Source organism: Temnothorax americanus, unplaced genomic scaffold (assembly GCF_048541705.1).
Source record: "Temnothorax americanus isolate GAGA-0224 unplaced genomic scaffold, ASM4854170v1 Scaffold30, whole genome shotgun sequence".
Taxonomy (NCBI): domain Eukaryota; kingdom Metazoa; phylum Arthropoda; class Insecta; order Hymenoptera; family Formicidae; genus Temnothorax; species Temnothorax americanus.
This window is the reverse complement of record NW_027509443.1, coordinates 357,009-377,847: the sequence shown is the minus strand read 5'-3', so window position 1 is coordinate 377,847 and position 20,839 is coordinate 357,009. Positions and strand designations below refer to the sequence as shown.

The 20,839-nt window shown below is 34.4% G+C and overlaps 4 protein-coding genes across 12 annotated transcripts; 2 read left to right on the top strand and 2 right to left on the bottom strand.

The window, feature by feature from the left end:
- The first annotated feature begins 1,202 nt into the window (after positions 1–1,202).
- LOC143900736 (solute carrier family 25 member 16) lies at positions 1,203–6,617 on the top strand. The gene is made up of 7 exons (XM_077412398.1): positions 1,203–1,411; positions 3,694–3,786; positions 3,874–4,007; positions 4,547–4,732; positions 5,092–5,248; positions 5,331–5,472; positions 5,704–6,617. Exons 1-7 carry the CDS (start codon positions 1,348–1,350, stop codon positions 5,876–5,878), a joined length of 951 nt encoding a protein of 316 aa, XP_077268524.1. The 5' UTR covers positions 1,203–1,347; the 3' UTR covers positions 5,879–6,617.
- Positions 6,618–6,787: 170 nt separating this feature from the next.
- Mts (protein phosphatase 2 catalytic subunit mts) lies at positions 6,788–13,131 on the bottom strand. Its single transcript, XM_077412399.1, has 6 exons — positions 12,794–13,131; positions 11,068–11,277; positions 10,613–10,876; positions 10,352–10,524; positions 10,118–10,225; positions 6,788–9,828 (listed from the first exon to the last, which is right to left on the bottom strand). Exons 1-6 carry the CDS (start codon positions 12,893–12,895, stop codon positions 9,756–9,758), a joined length of 930 nt encoding a protein of 309 aa, XP_077268525.1. The 5' UTR covers positions 12,896–13,131; the 3' UTR covers positions 6,788–9,755.
- Amacr (Alpha-methylacyl-CoA racemase) lies at positions 12,240–20,551 on the top strand. 7 transcript variants are annotated; one of them, XM_077412388.1, is made up of 7 exons: positions 16,747–16,909; positions 17,541–17,724; positions 17,898–18,059; positions 18,327–18,462; positions 18,581–18,724; positions 18,971–19,214; positions 19,318–20,551. In XM_077412388.1, the coding sequence occupies exons 3-7, from the start codon at positions 17,943–17,945 to the stop codon at positions 19,820–19,822; spliced, it is 1,146 nt and encodes a 381-aa protein (XP_077268514.1). In that variant the 5' UTR covers positions 16,747–16,909; positions 17,541–17,724; positions 17,898–17,942; the 3' UTR covers positions 19,823–20,551. The 7 variants fall into 7 exon arrangements, with proteins under 7 accessions (XP_077268517.1, XP_077268518.1, XP_077268514.1 ...); XM_077412387.1 differs by having other exon boundaries at positions 17,440–17,724; XM_077412391.1 differs by lacking the exons at positions 16,747–16,909; positions 17,541–17,724 and adding an exon at positions 12,240–12,603.
- Positions 14,194–16,675, bottom strand: LOC143900735 (uncharacterized). Of its 3 annotated transcripts, none has more exons than XM_077412396.1 (6): positions 16,550–16,675; positions 16,222–16,307; positions 16,039–16,139; positions 15,735–15,931; positions 15,188–15,659; positions 14,194–15,098 (listed from the first exon to the last, which is right to left on the bottom strand). In XM_077412396.1, the coding sequence occupies exons 2-6, from the start codon at positions 16,232–16,234 to the stop codon at positions 14,898–14,900; spliced, it is 984 nt and encodes a 327-aa protein (XP_077268522.1). In that variant the 5' UTR covers positions 16,235–16,307; positions 16,550–16,675; the 3' UTR covers positions 14,194–14,897. The 3 variants fall into 3 exon arrangements, with proteins under 3 accessions (XP_077268522.1, XP_077268523.1, XP_077268521.1); XM_077412397.1 differs by lacking the exon at positions 16,550–16,675 and adding an exon at positions 16,358–16,524; XM_077412395.1 differs by lacking the exon at positions 16,550–16,675 and having other exon boundaries at positions 16,222–16,524.
- Positions 20,552–20,839: the final 288 nt, after the last annotated feature.

Genomic DNA, 20,839 nt, shown 5'->3' with positions numbered 1-20,839 from the left:
ATTTAGGTAATATTTAATATATCTAATATCTATGGCAGTGTAATTATTGGGTTGTTTACAAAATTCAGGGAGATGCGATTTTTATTATAAAGAGGAAACTAAAAATAAGAGAACAATAAAATTTTTATATGTTTACAAGTAATCCCCATCGCGCCTGATGATTGATGACCTCTTTCCATCGCTTCGGTAGTCGCCGGACACTGCGGTAGAGGCCATCAGACATCCCTTTGTAAATATAGCTCTTAGCTCTTTTCAGAGGCCACAACAATCGTAGTCACGTGAACTTATGCGATGAATACGGTGGGTATCGCCATTGCCCAATTCCTTGCACCTCTCATATCCAATAGAAAGTTATATTTTATAGGGATCAAACTTCTCTTTATCTAGGGTCCCTAGCGCGTTCTCCTATAAGATATTGAATTGCAAATCGGACGTTGGATAGAGACAAGTTTTCTACAAAAGAGGCATAAGATCTCACCTAATGACCAAAAGTGTCAAATTTATTTATTTATCGAATGATCTTTCAAAAGAACTCGTTGATATAAACATCCTCTTTATTATAAATTCTAAAAATTTATATAATAAAGACGTAATATTACAAATATAAAAAATAACTAGAGATTAGTTTATAACGATATTTATGTACAAATTAACTTACTTATTAATATAAATTCGCGTTTATATTAGAAAATGGAATTATTTCTGGAATCGAGACATTACATATGCCAAATACGCGCGGAGCGAGACACTATACAGTGTATACTTATATATATATATATATACACAACGCACAGGAAAAACGCTTTCAATTTATCGCAATGACGTTATTAGGAAACTTGCGCTACAGTCGACACGATTAAAATTAAAGAGTGCCACTCGTAACAGTCAATTTTCGATAAATATGAATTTTACATTTGCATTTTATATATGTACATAAATAAAAAATTCCTACCCCAAAATGACTTTGAATATCATTAAATATCACTAAAAATTATATGGCTAGCGAAAGCTCATGTTATAGTATTACGTTGCGGGTGATTTCAGCTCACGATTAACCATCTGTGAGATCCGAGATATAAGATTCAGAGGAAAATAGAACACGTAGGAGACACATGGACACGTGGCACGTCGCTCCACGGCAGGACGGCAAGACACGATACAAATATCTCACGTTCTTTACATGAGAATGGATCGATCGCTCAAGGTCAACGATCCCCGATTCACCTTTTCCCCCTCCTTATTACCGCCAACTGAAACCACATGGAGTAAACGTTCAGTCTCGCTCGCATTTTCCTCGTAGAACTCGGTATTCATGATTCGCGTTCGCTTTGACGTTATCCAGCAGCTATGATCCGACCCAAAAAGAAAACCGAGAATTACGAGGCAGTCGCGAAAAGTCTCGTGGCCGGTGGTGAGTTGAAATCCTTTGGATATCCTATTATTTTGCTCTTTTTTTTTTTTTGCTTTATCTTCAGAAGCAGCGTTTACGTTGTACACTGCGTTTCATTAATCGAGTCCTTTTTTTTGGGTGTGGACTAGTGGAGATGAGCGCACCATTTCTAGGCGCGCAATTGGCTGGGAGGTCTAGAAATGATGCGCTCATCCACACTGGTCTACACCCAAAAGGACTCGACTAATATGAAACGCAGTGTACATTCATACAGGATGCTTGGCATTTTAATAGAAACTTTACGAACGCATCAATGGCATCACAGATTCTCCATTCCAAGTTTGTTCAGAAGTTTTGAAACAAATATTTCAATTAAACGTTAAATTTAGAACGATTTTAATCAAACTTCGACTACATTAATCAGCGATTAATTTAATCAGCAGAATAGTTTAACTAGCAAAATGTATAACTATATATGTAATTTGTTATCCCTGATCAAATCTTTTTCTTACGCATGATCGACCAAAACATTAATAATTCTATGTATGTTAACGAAACAATATATAGATATTGCTCGATAAATTGATCACCGATTAAATTAATCGGAATTTGAGTGAAACCAAGCTTAGTAAATCTATCATATATTATATAGATTAGTGATGATTATGATAACGATTTTAGATTGTTTAAGACCATTGGCAGCTATTGGCTGCGTTCAGCAGAACGTTTATTTTGCAACTGTTGGAAATTTTCTGAGCTCAGATTGGATTATTCTTTAAGATCTAGAGAAATAATCCAATCTAGGCTCAGAAAACTTTCAACAGTTACAAACGTTCTGCTCAACATGGTCAATGATTTCTCTCACCTGATGAATCAATTTGACTCTTTTTTGTTTAAAAATCAACAATTTATGTATTTATTTATCCGTAATTAGAGTGGAGATAAGAAAAAAAAATGACATAAGAGGAACTTTATATGTAAAATATAAATTCAGAGAATGTTTTGAGAAATTTATAAAATTGTAATACATTTTTTGTAATATGTAATAAAATTGTGATATTTCATATATATAAAATTGATTTTTTTAAATGGAATACTATACATTTTTTTCATGACACAAAATATAAAAAGTTCAGTAAAATAGTTTAAAATAATCTATAAAATAATCTATAATCTTAGAAAATGAAAATATTCTTCATATTAAAGTCTTTGTGTAAATTCCGTTATATGCTTCTTTTGTATCCTCTATTACCGTTTTATTTGGCACAAAAATTTTGTGTTTTTTAAATACATATATATTCAAGAATATAAATTATATATCTATTAAAATTATTTTTTATAGGTTTTTATTGTGTTGCTTTGAATGTCTATATATAACACTAAAATATTATTAATACAATTGAAATATTACCAAGAAAATCAAGTTATGATAAGAGAAATTGTGAATAAATTTGAACAAATACAACAGTCAGAACGTGAAATATAAATTAATGAAGATAAAATGTTATAAAGACTATTTTTATTTTAAAATTTATATATTATCTTTATAAAAACACAGAAATTATGTAAGTTCTATTTTAAATAGCGAATTCTACAAACAATTCTGCAAATGAAAATGTTAATAAACATCTCGATTGTTTTAATTTTTAAATAACAAATATTTGAAGTTTTCGACCAATGAGATTGTTCAATATTTGCGTGCGGCCAAAGACATCGCACAATGAAGTTGCTTGCGGGTATCGAGTCTCCGATATTATCATTTTGCGTGTATATGTATACAATATAACACAAGTATTTTGTCTCATTTATACCTATTCTAAATTCAACGTTTAATCTCTTTGTCACGCGTAAAATACTTATATATCATTCCACTGCACGCGATTTGGAGTTACAACGTACGAAGACTATACGAAGAATTAGACACGACGCGTTCGATCCGAAAACATATATGTTTAACTTCAAATGCGTTCCGTACGCGAAACTTTAACGCGCCAACTTTCTGTGAATCTGATTGGTTAATTTTAAACGCTTTCTGTTAAAAAAAAAAAATTAAGTAAAATCGCAACACCGCGATATACAAATGTACGTTAACTTTTTTATCGAAACGTTTTTGGGGATTTGCTTAACGTTTGTCTACATGATAGTTATTTCGGGACTTTTGGCATTTATAAAAATGCGTGAGTTGTAATCCTATTATAAATTTCAATAAATATCAACAATATAAATTATATATTGAAATTATTTAAATGAATTATATATATATATATATATATATATATATATATATATATATATATGCGCAGGTGTTGCCGGTATGTGCTCGAAAACAGCCGTTGCACCGTTGGACCGAATCAAAATTTTATTGCAAGCGCAGCACGAGCACTACAAACATTTAGGTGAGAATGTCTTTTGTCGGCGGTAGATACAAATAATACGAAGTATTGGTACGCGACACACGTGAGTAAATATGTGAAATTTTGCAGGCGTTTTCTCAGGATTCAGGGAAATTGTTCGACGCGAAAATTTCCTTGCTCTGTATAAAGGCAATTTCGTTCAAGTGATCAGGGCCGTGCCGTACGCATCGATACAATTTACAGCGTATGAACGGTATAAAAAGGTGCGGAAAATCTTGGAAATCACGTATCGAAATGCTCACGTATCGGATTCAATGCAATTCTGCTTTCTCTTAAATTAAAACGCTCCATCGCATTACTTTAAATTGACATCAATAATTTATTTTACTTGTAACCAATTAGCTGAAGTTCCTCCTGTAATGATAAGAAAATTGGCATTGTAAAAGATATCAGTTCAATTGGAGGTCAAATACTCTTCGTACATCCCAACAATATACTTGATGTTTTATTAAGATAAACGACAATTTTCAGTTGTTAGAGGAAGTCTCAGGAACATGTAGAGACGGAATATATGTGTCAGACACAAAGTAAGCAAAATAAGTCTCCTTATTGAGAAGCCAGATTATTTGAAGTATCAGTGCACCTCTAATCTACGTAATAATATTTGGCCGATTGTCTGCATGACATTTTGAGAAAATTTCAGCTATATCCATTCTGTGTTGTACATACACGTTCGATCTCTGTTTCTGTAATTGTAACTGGTAATTGAAACTGATATCAATGTTCACGCAATTTCTCTCAGCACTTGGAGGAATCATTTGAGCAAAATCCGCATGTAAATGGATTTTTGGCCGGAGCCGCCGCCGGCGTCACAGCGGCTTCGATTACGTATCCGCTCGACACTATCAGAGCAAGACTAGCCTTTCAAGTTACCAGCAATACACTTTACTCTGGAATCAAACACGCCGCTGTGAGAATGCTGAAGGAGGTAAATCAATCAATGCTCTTGAACCCTATTGTCAAGAGACACATTTAAATAAAGAAATATAAAAAATATAATTGCATCTTCAGGTCGTAACATTAATAGTCTTGATTATTTTATCTTAGAGATTAAACAACTACGATGATAAATTTTAAATGAACGAATGAGATCATCGAGTCTTTAAAAGTTGCACTGAAAATGCAACTAACAAGTCGATTTGTATATTTTTATAATAGATTTGATATCTTCGGTATTTCATATTCTATATGAATATAGTTTAAACTTGATTAAAAGTTTCATTAATTTCTAATTTTGACGTCTCTTGTTATATTAAAAAATAAGGTAATAATTACTAAATATCTCAGGAAGGCGGCCTTCAAGCGTTGTACAGAGGTTTCTGGCCAACTATGTTGGGCATGATACCATACACCGGATTTTCATTTTATACGTTTGAGAAGGTGAAATATCTAAGCATGAAATATGCGCCACATTATCTCTGTTCCGAGCATGAAACTAATACCGGTAAGTAAGAGGAAAGCCATTCCAGCAAAACCAATGAACAATAAGTATGTGGCAACTAATATTATGTCTCTTCATTTTGAAGGTGGTCTTATATTAAATATACCGGCAAAACTTCTGTGTGGGGGTGCTGCCGGTGGCGTAGCGCATACCTTCTCCTATCCATTAGATGTTACAAAGAGACGTATGCAATTGGCTATGATGAATCCAGCTACATATAAATACGCGTAAGTAACGTACGATACTTAATTTACAATAATTGACAAATATATTTACACGTCATGTGTTTTTCTTATGGTTGATTGCTTTTTTATTAGTATCTGTTTTTTAATCTATATAAATTTAAAAAATATTAATTCCATTTTAATTACTAATTTATTGTGAATAAATTTAACCATTATAATTTTATTTATTAAAAAATAGTATATTAATCTAAATATAAAATTATTTTTTTCCAGATCGGGAATGTTGTCCACTCTTAGAATGATATATATCGAGAATGGTATTGTAAAAGGTTTATATCGTGGAATGAGTGTCAATTTCTTACGAGCAGTTCCTTTTGCGGCAGTTGGTTTTGCGACTTACGAAGTGATGAAGCAGATACTCAATTTAGATACTGGAATAAAACTATAACTAAATTATATAGATCTTTATAGATATATTATGTTATATATTTATAGATATGTATTATATCTATAAAGCTGTTTAATTTTTTACGAAATGGAAAAGATAAATCACAGAGATCATGTAACAGTATTTTAAACATCTTGCTTTAGTGTTTTTAATTTTTAGCTGAACAAAAAGAGAAAAAAGTTTTTAAATAGATATGTGATTAGAAACTTATGAAAAGATGTCATAAATTGGATAATGTTCAGATGTATCATATATTGTATATTCGCGATTGATATAAGTCTCTTCTAAATGAAAAACTTGCTCATAATTTCTATACATACATACAATAATGTGTGAATGTACATTGTTCAAAATTTTTAAATATTGCAAACTGAATTCAGATCGTTAATGAAAACAAGCAAAATATATGTTTCATATTACCTATGCCTACACAATTATATTGCAGATTAATACGCAACATAACAAATGTGTTTCGTAAAAAGTAACAATTTGTTACAAAATACATAATAATCCTTGCTCCAATATTGAAGGAATAAAATTAGGCAAATTATTACTCTGATATGTAATATGCATTATTGTAGATACTGACAAAGCTGTATATTTTTTTGTGAGAAAAAAAAAAGATAATAAATATTTTTGTACATGTTATCCTAGAATATTTATTTGTACATATAACTCAGAGATATGCTGAAGAAGTTTTATCTTTATACATATTACCTATCTTTTTTATCGCGTAACGTAAATACAAGTACCAAATAATGAGCTAATAAAATATATGATTTTATATATATATACACGATAATATTTTAAATGATTAAAAACCATGCATAGGAAATAAGTTTTATACATAAAACATTGTGTTCTTTGCGAAATATTTTGTATATATAGAGTGTAAGCAAAACCCTAATCTAAATGTGATAATATCTCTTTATTTTTCTAATTCCTTATAATAAAATGACATTAATATAATTATATGTTCATGGCATTTTTCTGTTTCTATTCGCAAATCCGGGCTTATCTGTGTGATGCCAGATTTTGCAAGCTAAATTAAAAGTATCGAAATAAAGTATCGCGTAAAGTTCAAGAGTATTGCATGTTTATAATGGCTCAATTTTATATTTATCATGTGTACAATCGATTTAAGTATTATTTCAGATAAGTTAAAAAATTATAAAAGCTATCACAAAAAATTTTTAGTTTATTAAGATATACAAAGTTTGCTCCACACATATTGGAATTAACCATATAAATTTCTATAAAGTTAAATCTAAAATGAAACTAATTTTTCTCTCTTTCTTTCTCAAACAGCTAAGATTATCATATATGTATTAATGAGTTATTTAATTTATACAGTACGAATATTTTCGAAATTTAGACCAACAAAAAATATTTAACGATACAGGGGTCTCTAAGAATACAGGGTGTTCCATTTTTATGTGAAAATAGACAAATATTTAAAAAATAAATGGATTTACACAAAATAATTTACGCAAATTTATATTAAAAAATTGTTTTTATCAGAATCTATTACAAGATGTATATCATAAAATTCGTATATCATAAAATCATATTTACTAGTTTGTAAAGCTTTTTAAAATAATCTTCATTACTTTTTATACATACAAAGTTATGATACTTGATAAATTAAAATTAAAAAAATATGAAGTTATTTAAAAAAAAAGGTGTTAAATTTCGGAAATAACTCAACTTCCAATAAATGCATACATAAGACGTTCAAAATTAATCCTTATATAAACTACTGTTTTTGTGTAAAATTCACTCATTTTTGAAGATATTTGTTTCTGTTAAAATGGCCACCGTGTACAATAGCTTCCTGTTTTTTCCACGCCAATATAAAATAAAAATATGATAATATTCATGTAGATATTAAGGTACTATGCATGTTTCCACCGAAACACCTATTTGGTAGTGTTTCAGTATTTCATGTTAATTTCATCCGTTGTATGAAGATCGGTATGCATGTGAGAGGGCAATAAATAGAGCAGATATAAAATTAGCTATAATAAACTGCTGGTACAGTACCTATTATTCTTTCGCCATACCTTTAAATTCCGTCGCTTTATATATAATACTACAAGTGCATTTTTGTTCTATAGGAAAATTTATTCTTATTACTGTAGTCTAGAGAATATTATGTATATACGCATATTGTATAATAGAAAACGGAAAAAAAGAAGAAAAAAAAATGCTCAGCCTGCATTGTGCAGAAGGCTCGCGTTAACTCCGCGCTGCATCCTGTGTTGTATATGGATTTACAGTCTTAGTTAATTGCTATAATGTGCATCTAACACATTTTATGTTCGCCTTGTCGTCCTTTGTCATCGCTATTGTAATTGCTTTATTATGCATTATATTCGAGTTGCAATGCGTATTCTTATAAATACATCTTCATGTGCTTCTTTTTTCTCTTTTAGCTGCTCATTGTACACAAATAGCTATTTTAACGAATATAAAATTTGACATTGGGTTGCTTTGGCTTGCATTACACATGTTTATTTACCACAAGCATCATTTTATATCTATTAGTAAAAAGATCGTCGATAGGTTTACAAGCAATCAATTTTCTTCCGTTTAATTTAACCATCATGAATGCATAGATTCACTCGATATAAAGTATGTGTTTCACTTTAGAAGGCAGATAGAATTGATGCAAAAGTGTCGTAGTTTTTTAAATTATTAGTTTTCAACCAGTGTAACTCAATTTTATATTGCAGTCTACAATTACGAGACAAGTTTATGATATAAAAATACAACTGTTAGAAAAATAAATCAACTAAATTTTATGTACAATAAAATGTTAAGTATAACCATTTTGCCTAAACAAAAATAAAAATATTTAAAGTACGGATGTAGATATCATTCTCATCGATTTTTCTTTTATTGTACAAACGCGTATTATTTCGCAAAAATAATATTATGGATTAATAGAAAGCTACGTCAACGAGAACGAGATTTACATTCGCCTTTTCAGAATTTCTATGCCATTTAAATAAAAATGTCTACTTCATTGGCTTAAAAATAATAAATACTGTGACTGTAATTCTAACAAAACGAATCGCTCATCATGATTCTGATGAATTCGTATGTGTAATGTCATATTAAATCTTTTAATAACTTTCTACTTGAAAATTATATTTATTGAATCTTTATATGGCACAATTTATGCACGCCAATTTACTGTTGCATCAACTCACCTTGCATTTCCTTCAAGTGGAACATTTCATGCTCCATTCACACTAATAATGTGACACTCTCTTAAATATAACTTACGATCATTTTGGTATATTTTCTGGAATCTTGTATGACAATCAACTTCGTTTAAAACGCACGATCATTTAAAATACACGCGATGTTGTTTTGTTCATATAAATTTATCTCGACGAGTTTTAGTATTTTCATTCAAGATTACAAAACAATACCATTTTACCGATATTTTTTGTTCTACCTATTGCGCGCAAACGTGTGCATTATTATATATTCAGTTTTTTTTTATAATAAAAATACAAGCGGATATAATAAAAGTTGTAAAACTCAATGCTACAAGTGAATTTAATCGATACGTGTACATTATTGTATTATTTTTTCCTTTTTAGTGTACAAGTAATGTTGCGTCTACATGTATCATGTAAGACACGCACAGAACGTGCGTGTAATCTATTCTATCTCTCAATGAGACACCACAAAGTGAGCCATGATATAATACTTGGGGCTATATGTGGTATGTGTGAAGGCATTATCGGAGCCTCACACGCATTTAGCGATGTTCTATTGTAAGTTATGTTGTCTGGCGTCACTATAAAGTCAGGATCGCGTTTCCATTCCCCTACCTTGACACTTAGCCCTGAAGTCTAGTTCTTTAGAGGAAGTAGTCTGGCGTTCGCCTGGTAACGTGTGGTTCTCCACGTCTTGGTGCTGGGTCAAATTGTAGGCTGCAACAGAAAAATCAAGAGACAAATTAATAACTATACCTTTTAACATGTTCGATTGTATCAGTAAAGTCTTTTGACGATAAAGAAAACGTGATGAGACACATGCATAAAAGCACATTTATATAATTATTACATTTATTTTTAATTTATTATATAATTATTTAGAAAAATTAAATATGCATTCAATAGATGACTTCAATCATTGAACAAACGCATTTAATAGATTGATAAAACAAATTGCAGATAAATGTTACGTTACAACATATAAACGTATTAAAGTCGTACTCACAATGAATATTTTAAAGCATCATCCAGTTCCATGATTGCAGCTTGATTTCCGCAACGATAACAGTAATTAGGTGCTGAGAATATAGTCACAACATTGCGGTCATGACACCTGGAGAGATAGAACATTACAAGTAACATTATAAATTTCTTATAAAATATCCTAAACTAAGCTATATATATATATGGGGCAGAAAAAAAAAATTTTAAAACTAAACAAATGTCAAAATACTCATACCAATTGTAACCTTCCATAACCAACTGATGAGCTCGTGATACAAGTGTTAGTCCATTAGAGTGATTAAACGTTTCTGAAATATCTTGACCAAAGGTATACCCTGCCCCACGCGGTGAAATACCCCATCCTCCTCTATCATCTGGATCTGACCAAAGCAGATCGCACATGGGACCCTATATTAAATAACGGACAATTATAATGACAAATTAAGTTCCACCAGTACAAGAAGTCTCGTACAAAATTACAAATGCAAATACTAACTTCATGTGGCACTTCCTGAAGACGATCTAGAGCACGTATGTGGTCTAAAGTGTCAATCGACGGCGATAAACCACCATGCAAACAAAATATTTGGCCATCGACCAACGCCGTTAATGGTAAATAATCGAATAAGTCCGTAAAGAATTTCCACACATTGGCATTCCCATATTTACGTAAGCATTCGTCATAAAATCCATACACCTGTGTGATTTGCCTCGATTCGTGATTGCCTCGCAGAATGGTTATTCTTTCTCGATATCTCACCTTTAATTATACAAAACAGACAGGAAGAAGGGGGGAAGAGATGTAAACTAAATATATATTTCTTGTTATCTGTTCAAAGAAAAAGTAACGTATATGTATAAGCGCTATATATACAATTAAATACATTTAAATACATTAATCAACGGATTATTATTAAAGTCATGACAATTTAATAAAATATCACACTGTACCTTAAGAGCTACGAGCAGAGTGACAGTCTCGACCGAATAATAGCCACGATCAACATAGTCACCCATAAAAAGGTAATTCGTATCGGGTGATTTGCCACCTATTCTGAACAGCTCCATCAAATCGTGGAACTGCCCGTGTACATCTCCGCACACTGTTACAGGACATTTTACTTCTTGTACATTTGATTCCTTAGCTAAAATTTCTTTCGCCTGAAAGTTTTAAATATTATAAGATACCGTTGCTGGCACACAGATAACGTAGCTATGTTGAAAACATTGAAAATAAAAGAAGTAGATTGATTTACAACAAGCGCGAGAAGGTATATACACCTTACGTGTGAAACGTATGAACGCGTATATTTAAATCCCTTCCTGCTAGAAAAGTCATTTTCGCGGACGTGCAACAAAAGGCAACGCGTAAACATGTATATCAACTAATGCGATAAGAAAGATATCACGCTGGCGGTATCTCTCTCAGATTATAATGCCCGATTGCAATCATAAATTATCTTTCTCGATACTCAAAGAGAAATTCCTCCCGACAAACGAATTTCCGTTGCCAATTACAGATATAATTAATAGCGTACGTTCAGGTTTAGAAAATCAGAGGTTTCGGCCAATTGGCATAACGTTACAACGCGGCGAGGCATTATTATTGCGAAGAACGTACGCAGCTATAATACCATCTTCAAACGTCTAAATATAGATTCATTCAAAAATACTCGTTTCAATTAGCTCACTCTAAAATAAAGAGCCGGAAGCACTGAGGTAAACACCTCGGAGTAATAGACGAGAATGTCCTTTGAATAATCCTCAATGCGAAATAGTATCGTACTTGTCCTCTATAGAAGTTTCACGTTATTTTTTTCCAGTTCGCTGAATGAACCAAAGTTCTAAGCATCAGGTGCTTTTAATCAACTTGGGACTATTACTCTTATATTTTTTTGTTACAATTAAATTCGAACATTAGTTAAAACACAATGGCGGAATATCTCTCAATCTGCAAGTGCCCCTGTGATTCGTAGCAAAATAATTTTCCTCATCGTCGCACTCTCCTATCGCAAGAGAGAGAGATAGCAATGTGTGTGACAGACGATACACCGTAGAGTACATCCGTTGCCATTATCGCGCAAATGATAAGACAATTGGTCTCCTATGCACCTCGGGGACGTCACCCCTGTGCAAATTAATCGCGACGCGATGACGATAGATCGTGCACCTGTTGCGGAATCGCGTTAAAAGGTTCAAAACGGCACGCAGGCACGAATAATCGATTGGGGAAGGTGGCCCGGAAAAACCGCGAGTATACCGGAGGGCGAACTCGGTCGCGCGCCGTCCGGCCATCGTCGGCGAGACGAGAACGCGACGACGAGGAGGAAATCTCCGAGGTTACTCTCGGGGGGGGGGGAGGGAAGGGCGCCCGACGCCCGACGACGATCCTCGTGGCGCGGACCCCGCGGAGACTCCCCGTGACACATCGGCGGCGGGTTCCACGTCTCAACGGCGACGCGCGAGACAGCGGGGAATCGAAAAACGGTACGCACACACGTCACACACACGCACACGGTGTCTCTGTTCCGAACGCGACAGCTCGACCGAGCGAATAATTAACGCGACGCGGCCGTCGTCGCGGCGCGGCGCGGCGCGGCGCGGGGTCCCCCGCGGGTTTTCCCCCCTCGGGAACGGGGCGGAGCCGCGGCTCCAACGAGCGCGGCGGATCTTGTACCTTATCGCAGAGGGTTTTCACTTGGCTTTCTGTCAGTTGTTTGCAGTCGTTTAATTGTTCTATCCACTGGTCAAGTTCCTTGAGCGACGCCTTATCCTCCATCGTACCTGTTCCACAGTTCGCACGGAAGTGTAGCGCGGGCGGGCGGGCGGTCGGTCGCACCCCTTCACTAGCACGTGTAAATCCGTCGCCGAGCGTGTGTCCTCACTCAACGCGAAGCTAAATCATTCGAGCCTATCTCCGACTCCGACACTGGCCGCCGCGAGTCCCGCAACACAAATACCCCGTGAAAGCGGAGAGCGCTCATTCACACAAAATGGCCGAACGCCGAGCGCTGGCGCGATGACGTCACGGCGCGCATCCGCACGCGGGGCGGCGCTCGCGGCGGCCGCGTGCGCGCGTAGAGTCCCTAGAAGTGACGGTTCTGCTAGGCATATATCTCGTCCTCGTCCAACTTTTGATTGGCTTGATCGGCAATGGCGGCACCAATCGAGCGACGAAGTAATGCGCGAGGAAGAAAAAGGGTATACACTCATGAGCAGAACACATTTAAAACGGTTATCAATACATCTGTAGCACAACGCGTACGTGTATATGTAATATACGCGTGCTATTTTCTATACAAACTAGAATATGCTAGACTCTCACTTCTAGAGACTCCACGCGCCGCGTCGCGCACCGGCCAATCGGATTGGACAGGCAGGGACGAACCGCGCGACCGAGTCACCCGCGGTCAGTTCAATAATTTGGGCCCCGCGCACAATGAAGCACATAATACATATAAAGAATAAGAATAAATGTTAAATATTAGCAGAAAAGTATATATTTGTTTCGCCAATAAGTGATTAACAAAAAAAAACACTATTTTTAATCGACAACGTTTGGCAATGTCGTGACAATTCGATCATTTTGGTTTTGGTCGGATTAATCGTCAAGACGTTTCGACCATGGATTTTGGTTTTTTCTAAATTGATAAATATTAGGATATATATATAGAAATATTCCTGTAATAAATATTAAATATTAGAACCATGTGAATTAATGTATAGGGGAATATTCCTATATTTATATCTTATATTTTATTCTTTTCCATTGTGCGTTTAATTATTATTTCCAATTTCGATTCTCATTTAATATTTATTTCTTATCCCTAATATGTGCTCTATTGTGCGCAGGGTTTTAATCGCGTTGAAAAAAGAGTGACGTGCGAGCTCGAAAAAAAATGCAAATGCACGGAAAGCGTCATACCGGGCGAACAGATCCTGACGCAAATTATTCTTCTGTTTGTATGGCTTTGAATTCCACGTCGATGACGAAATAATTGATTTTAACATCAGGATCGAGGATATAATTAATTTTCGCCTGTTGCTCTACGTTAAATTTAATTGACTCTCGGCGACCTCGGGACATTTAATAATTTATTTATGTAAGAGCTTAGAATACTTTGTATATGATTACATTGTAACAATAATCGTTATCAGGACGGGTCAACAAAGTGGCGATTACAAAAAGCTGCCTTGCGCTGCTATAAAATATAGATGTACATCTTATTTTTGTAATAATACGTTAATCGTTAAAAATAATTGTAAAGAAGTTTCTTTCATGGAAATATATATCTTGGAAATAATTGGAATATTTAAAATCTATATGTATTAGCTTCTTAAAATATTGATAGAGATGACAATTGATAGAGAAAGATACGTGCAGATATCTATAGATAGATTTTTACATAAATGTGCAGTATAATACGATAGTATATACGATTGGAGTAGGAAGAAGAATATATTAAGATTTGTTCGAAATAGAAAATTGTGTTTCTGTTTATCGTGACAAAAGGATTGACTATCTCTCGTATTTCCTTTCCGGCACAAAAAAAAGTAATTACTAAACGGACTTCAACATCGAGTAGTAGCTTCATGATATCCTAGTATCAAGTGTGTCTTCGGTACACTATTATTAATCTTATGTGGCCAAGCCTCTACACAACGATCGTATCGGGTACAACAAAAGAAAGTAACGACAATGCAATGTCCGGATTAGATCCTCCATAAACAATTTACGCTAATTTCTTTAGTCGTACTACCTATTTTTATTTTACTTATTGTTATTCTTTCCATTGTTGGCCAGTTTTCCTCTTACAAAGAGTCGCATCCAGCTGTTCGAGCCACGGCAGCAGCAGCATGATTTTTCTTCTGTAATTCGGATCCTTCGCAATGGGATTATGCTCCAGATACACGGTTTGCAGCTTTTTGTTAGCCTTTAAACTCTCCAACGTGCTCCAGTCTTCAATTTCATTATTGTTCATCTGTATAGATGTTAAATAATATAAATTATAGAAATAATATACAATCACGCGATATAGAAGCATTTGTTTAGCAGATCAATTCCTCTTACCCAGAATTCTTCGAGATTTTCAAGATGATCCATATTTTGAATCTTTTTAATTTTGTTGTTAGCTAAATCCAACGTCGTTAGCTCTGGACAATTCCCTATGCCTTCTATACACATAATACCATTTTCAGATAAATACAATTCATTCAGTTTCTTTAATTCTTCAATATTCTCAATCTTCGTGATCCGATTACTTTGTAGACTTAACAGCGTGAGATCTTCCAGGCTCTCCAGGTTTTCGATTTTGGTAATTTTATTTTTACCGAGATACAAATAGTTCAGCTTCTCGAGACCCTCCAGATTCTCAATTTCGCGTATCTTGTTGTCGCCTAATTCCAGCGTCGTAAGATTCGCCAGATGCGAGATGTTTTCGATTTTCAAAATTTTATTCGACGATATAAATAATCTTTGTAGATTCAGTAAACTGTCCAACCCCTCTATCTTCTTAATGCGATTGAATGACAGGTCCAAGAATCTAAAACCCATATATTATTAGGATGCGTCGCTCGTCACACGAGCGAACGAACAAAAATTAAAGTCAAGGACGTACTTTAGATTCACGAGAGCGTCCAGATTTTCTATAGTCATAATTTGATTATCCCTTAACTCCAGTTCTACCAAACTAGTGAGCGTATCGAGATTCTCTATCTTCTTAATCAGGTTCCACGTGAAGCATAATCTTCGTATTTGCGTCAGCGGCTCCAAATTTTCCAGTTTGGTTAATTTCGAGTGATTGAGGTCTAATTCCTAAAATAATCGGCGTAACGGTAACTTTGTCGACAGTGTGTACACAGCGATACGTGACAATTTGAAAAATTAAACTCCGTTTAACAGGAGTAAATCAGAAAACGCACTTCGCTATCGGGATCTATAATCAGTATCTTGTCAGGTTCCTCGGACTCCTCTCCCTCGTTTTCACCTCGTATCTCGACGGAGCCCTCGCTCTTGTCCTCGTCTAGAATAATTGGATTAAACATAACCTAAGTACACAATTGCGCGGACACGAAATTAAAAACTCTACTCCTTAAATACCGTACCGTGATTAGCCATTGTGGGAATTGGCGACGAAAAGCGAAGCGTAGAGATCCGACAGGCCGCTCAGCTGCTGCTAGTTAAACTCGACCTGAAACGTCCAACGGTGATTCACCAGTAGACCAGTAGTAAATCCACTACCTTTCGCGCGACCCAGCTGGTATTTTCGACGGGGCGAGATCGCGACGCTGGCTTGAGAAGAAAAATTGTAATAAACGCCGCACGACAACCGTGAAACGAGGGGTCTAAACGAGCTACGTACGGGGGAAGGAAGGGAAAAAACCTAACAGGCTCCGTAGGCTAATAATTATAAATAACAAATCAATCAAACACCGTGTGAAACATGATGTCATCCAAGATTGCCAAGTGACGTGACGCGGGGTGCTCGGTGTGCTCTCTCGTGCCCTTCGACATTGAAAAGGGCGCCAAATGCGGGTGCCATCTGGCGTTCCGCGCCCGCAGGACTCGCTTTTGAAGACTCGCGGCTCGCGACCTTTGGCCTAGTTGTATAATATCATAATTATTAACTTACATAACGCACGTTCTACATTTATATGGAACGTTCTATGTAGAAAAAACTAATCTGTATTAATATTAATCGCGCGCGTGATTCGTTGCGCTCATATTTGCGCGAGCCGTCTCATCTCTCGAATCCGCGGATGTCTGTGCGACAGATTATATCGAAGAATTAACGTATGTGTGCAACTCTCACGATGATTCTAAAATAAATACGTGATGGCATATAATCGAATCTTCCTATTCTTAACATATAAAAAAAACTGATTTAGGAAAGAACTTAAAACGTTAATATTAGTTATTTGTGTAACAAGTGCGGAAAGAATTCTCAACCCGCACGTGTTACACACACTATTTTATATCACAAGTGCGTTTAAAGTTTAAAAACGGACTTGCAGGGTGGGGGGGCGAAGCCCCCCCGAGCCCTTAAAAAAGGCCTTGCGGGGGGTTATATTCTCCCAACGAAGGCGGGCGAAGCGTTCCATTTGGGCGCTCACGCGCTGTAAGCATCGCTCTATCTTCGTTTGATATTCGATGTGCAACGAAGATAGAGGCTGCGGTCCACTTGATGCTAGAAATGTTTTGGAGCGTTCTTCTTCTTCTTCTTTCTTCATTAAAAGAAAAGAGAAGAGGAATGCTTCGAAGCATATGTAGCGTCAAATAGACCGCAGCCAGAATGATGCTTACAAGTTACAAGTGGCTTACAGCTTACAGCGCGTGAGCGCCTAAATGGAACGCACGGTATATGTATAGATAGACATGCGAACGGATACGCGCACGTGCCTTTGTCTGTTTATGTCCACGCTAGAACCTAGAACCACGTGTGGTTGCGCCGAACTGTCAAGAATAATAAGTTCCAAATATGGAAATGTTAAGAATACAAAGGTTGATAAAGCTCCAGTCATGGTCCAGTTATAAATGCATTGTCATGCTTTATAGAGTGTATAGTACTGTGTAATCAACATGTCTGCTGATGGTTAATGAGGAATAAGGTTGTGATAAGGCAAATTAATAATACATAAATTTTATGTGCGAATAGGAATATATATATAATCGAATATTATGTATAATATATATATATATATATATATATATATATAATTAAATGTTTTGTGAGAAAGAGCTAGGGTTTTCTTATAATAAAGGTATTTTATATGAATTTCAGGTTAACTAACTTTCTTAAAAGTTGTGAAGTTTTATTAATTCATCGATGGAGGCAATGGCTCTAAAAGGAATCAAGGTCTTAGAGTTAGCTGGGCTAGCTCCAGGACCTGTATGTGGAATGATTTTAGCAGATTTTGGAGCATCCGTTATCAGAGTGGATAAGGTAATTAACAGGTAGATTTTATTGGAATGCTCCATTAAAATTTATATGTATGTGATAAATTTGTAACTTATATTAGCAGAAAAATAAACATTATCATATTATTAATATTAAATATTAAGAAATATATATATGTAATAATTGTGTACACGATAATATTGTCTATGTACCACACATTAATACATAATATGTAGTCTATAAGTATAATTGTAAAAGTTGAGTTTTATTTTATAGAAATTTATACCTTAATTATTTTTTATTACATTACAGATTGGAGCTCAAGCATTAGATTGTATAGGCCATGGGAAGAGATCGATAGCATTAAATTTGAAATCCGAAAAGGGTATTAATATTTTCAAAAAATTAAGTAACCAAAGCGATGTTGTTATTGATACGTACAGGAGAGGTGCGTAGTCTTTAAAATGACTTTTAAGATAGCGAGAAAGATATCTAGTATTATATTTTTAATAATAACTAAGAATAAAATTTTTAAATTTACACAAAAATACATATCTATACAATAGGAGTTATGGAAAAGTTGAAGATTGGACCAAAGGAACTTATGGCAACAAATAAGAAATTGATATGCGCTAGATTGACTGGATATGGGCAAAGTGGCTCTTACGCAGATATGGCTGGTCATGATATCAATTATTTAGGTTTATCTGGTATATATAAACATACGTTGTAATATATAACGATCCACATTATAGTTATTCAACGAATATGAAGAAAAAGAACTATACACTTACATTCATTCATATTTGTATTTACATCAAATAATTTTACTTAAATTATTTTACATAAATTTATTTTATTTCTTAGTTTGCCTTTTATATCATGACATAATTTCTTCATCAATAAGTCTTAATTATTTTGCAAGACTTATTTAGCAATACAAATTGTTAATATAGGATTACTATCTTTATTCGGTCGATTTAATGAAAAACCTACACCACCCGTCAATCTGGCTGCTGATTTCGGTGGCGGTAGTTTAATGTGCGCTCTTGGGATAATCTTGGCGTTGTATGAACGAACTAACAGCAATGTCGGACAGGTGATAGATCTATCAATGGTAGAGGGAACGGCATACTTAGGGTCCTGGTTATTCAGATCTCAGAAAATGGGTATATGGGGAAATCCGCGTGGCAAAAATTTGTAAGTACCTCCTTGGAATACATAAGTGCTTTAAATTTTTGTTTTACACACACACACATATACATAGTTTGTAAAGATTTATTTATAATTACTTTTCCTACAGTTTGGACACAGGATCGCACTGGTACGATACATACGAGACTAAGGATAAGCTTTATATGTGTGTTGGAGCGCTCGAACCACAGTTCTACGAAATTTTCTTAGAGAAGCTTGGTCTCTCAAGCGACGAGGTACCGCAGTATGAAAATTTCGAAGAAAATCGTCGCAGAATCACGGAAATTTTCAAGACGAAGACTCAAGCGGAATGGCGCGCTATATTCGACGGCACTGATGCATGCGTTACACCGATGCTAGATTTGAAAAACGTCACATCACATATTCACAATAAGCAGAGGCAGGCGTTTACGACTGTGGGGGACGATGTAATTCCAAATCCCGCTCCTCGCTTATCTCGCACACCCGGCATTTCTGTAGGAGCTCGCAGAAACCCACAACCCGGTGACGACACCGTACAAATCTTAACTGAATTAAAATTTCAGTCTAGTGAAATTGATGATTTATTGTCAAACGGGATTGTTTACCAAACGCAGCTTACTTCTAAACTTTAAACCCGTCAGATTTGAGTCAGAATGTTGTATACTTTGTCAAGAATTACTTAAATTTGTATTTCTAGACAGTTTATACATGTTATTTTTTCGCTTTTATATATTTTTATATACATCTACATTTATAAACATATATAAAGGATACCGCTGCACGATTCTCATAATATACGGACAAACACAAGTGCAAGCTCTTGTAGACAAACGTAGGAACGGTTCTTGTGAAGGAGACTTTTAAATGATTATAATTCAGCAACTAATCATAGAATGTTGGTTAAATTTGAGACACAAGAACCACAATATATCACAAATTCAAGTAAATTGACCGAAAACGTTTTCCTCGTAAGAATCGTGTCTTTAGTGAACAATCGATTAAAGTAAGAGAGAAAATTTGTCAAAAAGAATCATAAAAAATTATATCTTTAAAATTTTACAAATATTATATACCAAATTTATACTAAACTTTTTTATTCCTTACCTTCTATACTGATGGTTATCTGATATATAAAAAATGAAAAAAGAAATCAATTCAGCTTTGAACAAATGATATTAATTTATTGTAAAAACTACAGACAGAGAAATAAAAAATCAGATTATTTCATGAAGAAAGACATGTTTTACTCTGCATTGCTAAATTCTCAAAATAAATATTGGTTATAAAATTTTTATTTTTTAAACCTGGTTTTGATATTATCTTTACGTAATACATAATCATATCATATAGAGCATTTGTATTATACATATGGTATAATTATTATATATAGATAATACTGGAAATAATATCGTCATTATATCTAATGGAAATATACATATACATATATATGTTAAATAATACAATATATAATTGTATATATATTTTGGAAAAAGAAGTCATCTAAAAAAAAATGAATCAGGAGTGTGACATTTCAAGCACAAGTTGTTTTGAATAAAAAACCTACATATATATATATAAAATTATTTTACAGTAATTAATTTTTATAAAATTACAGAGATAATTGTATAAAAAGACGATTTTTTACGTAT

What these genes read in the sequence shown, in the direction of transcription:
- LOC143900736 (XM_077412398.1), top strand. Translation starts at nt 1,348, where the DNA reads ATGATCCGACCCAAAAAGAAAACCGAGAATTACGAGGCAGTCGCGAAA. An exon ending in CTGTGAGAATGCTGAAGGAG is followed by an intron (nt 4,733 to 5,091) that starts GTAAATCAATCA and finishes TAAATATCTCAG; the next exon opens with GAAGGCGGCCTTCAAGCGTT. An exon ending in CCAGCTACATATAAATACGC is followed by an intron (nt 5,473 to 5,703) that starts GTAAGTAACGTA and finishes ATTTTTTTCCAG; the next exon opens with ATCGGGAATGTTGTCCACTC.
- Mts (XM_077412399.1), bottom strand. Translation starts at nt 12,895, where the DNA reads ATGGAGGATAAGGCGTCGCTCAAGGAACTTGACCAGTGGATAGAACAA. An exon ending in TGAAAACCCTCTGCGATAAG is followed by an intron (nt 11,278 to 12,793) that starts GTACAAGATCCG and finishes TAAAACTTTCAG; the next exon opens with GCGAAAGAAATTTTAGCTAA. An exon ending in TTCAGGAAGTGCCACATGAA is followed by an intron (nt 10,525 to 10,612) that starts GTTAGTATTTGC and finishes TATTTAATATAG; the next exon opens with GGTCCCATGTGCGATCTGCT.
- LOC143900735 (XM_077412396.1), bottom strand. An exon ending in GACGCTCTCGTGAATCTAAA is followed by an intron (nt 15,660 to 15,734) that starts GTACGTCCTTGA and finishes TATGGGTTTTAG; the next exon opens with ATTCTTGGACCTGTCATTCA. An exon ending in AAAATCTCGAAGAATTCTGG is followed by an intron (nt 15,099 to 15,187) that starts GTAAGAGGAATT and finishes ACATCTATACAG; the next exon opens with ATGAACAATAATGAAATTGA.
- Amacr (XM_077412391.1), top strand. Translation starts at nt 17,943, where the DNA reads ATGGAGGCAATGGCTCTAAAAGGAATCAAGGTCTTAGAGTTAGCTGGG. An exon ending in CAATTATTTAGGTTTATCTG is followed by an intron (nt 18,725 to 18,970) that starts GTATATATAAAC and finishes TTGTTAATATAG; the next exon opens with GATTACTATCTTTATTCGGT. An exon ending in AATCCGCGTGGCAAAAATTT is followed by an intron (nt 19,215 to 19,317) that starts GTAAGTACCTCC and finishes CTTTTCCTACAG; the next exon opens with TTTGGACACAGGATCGCACT.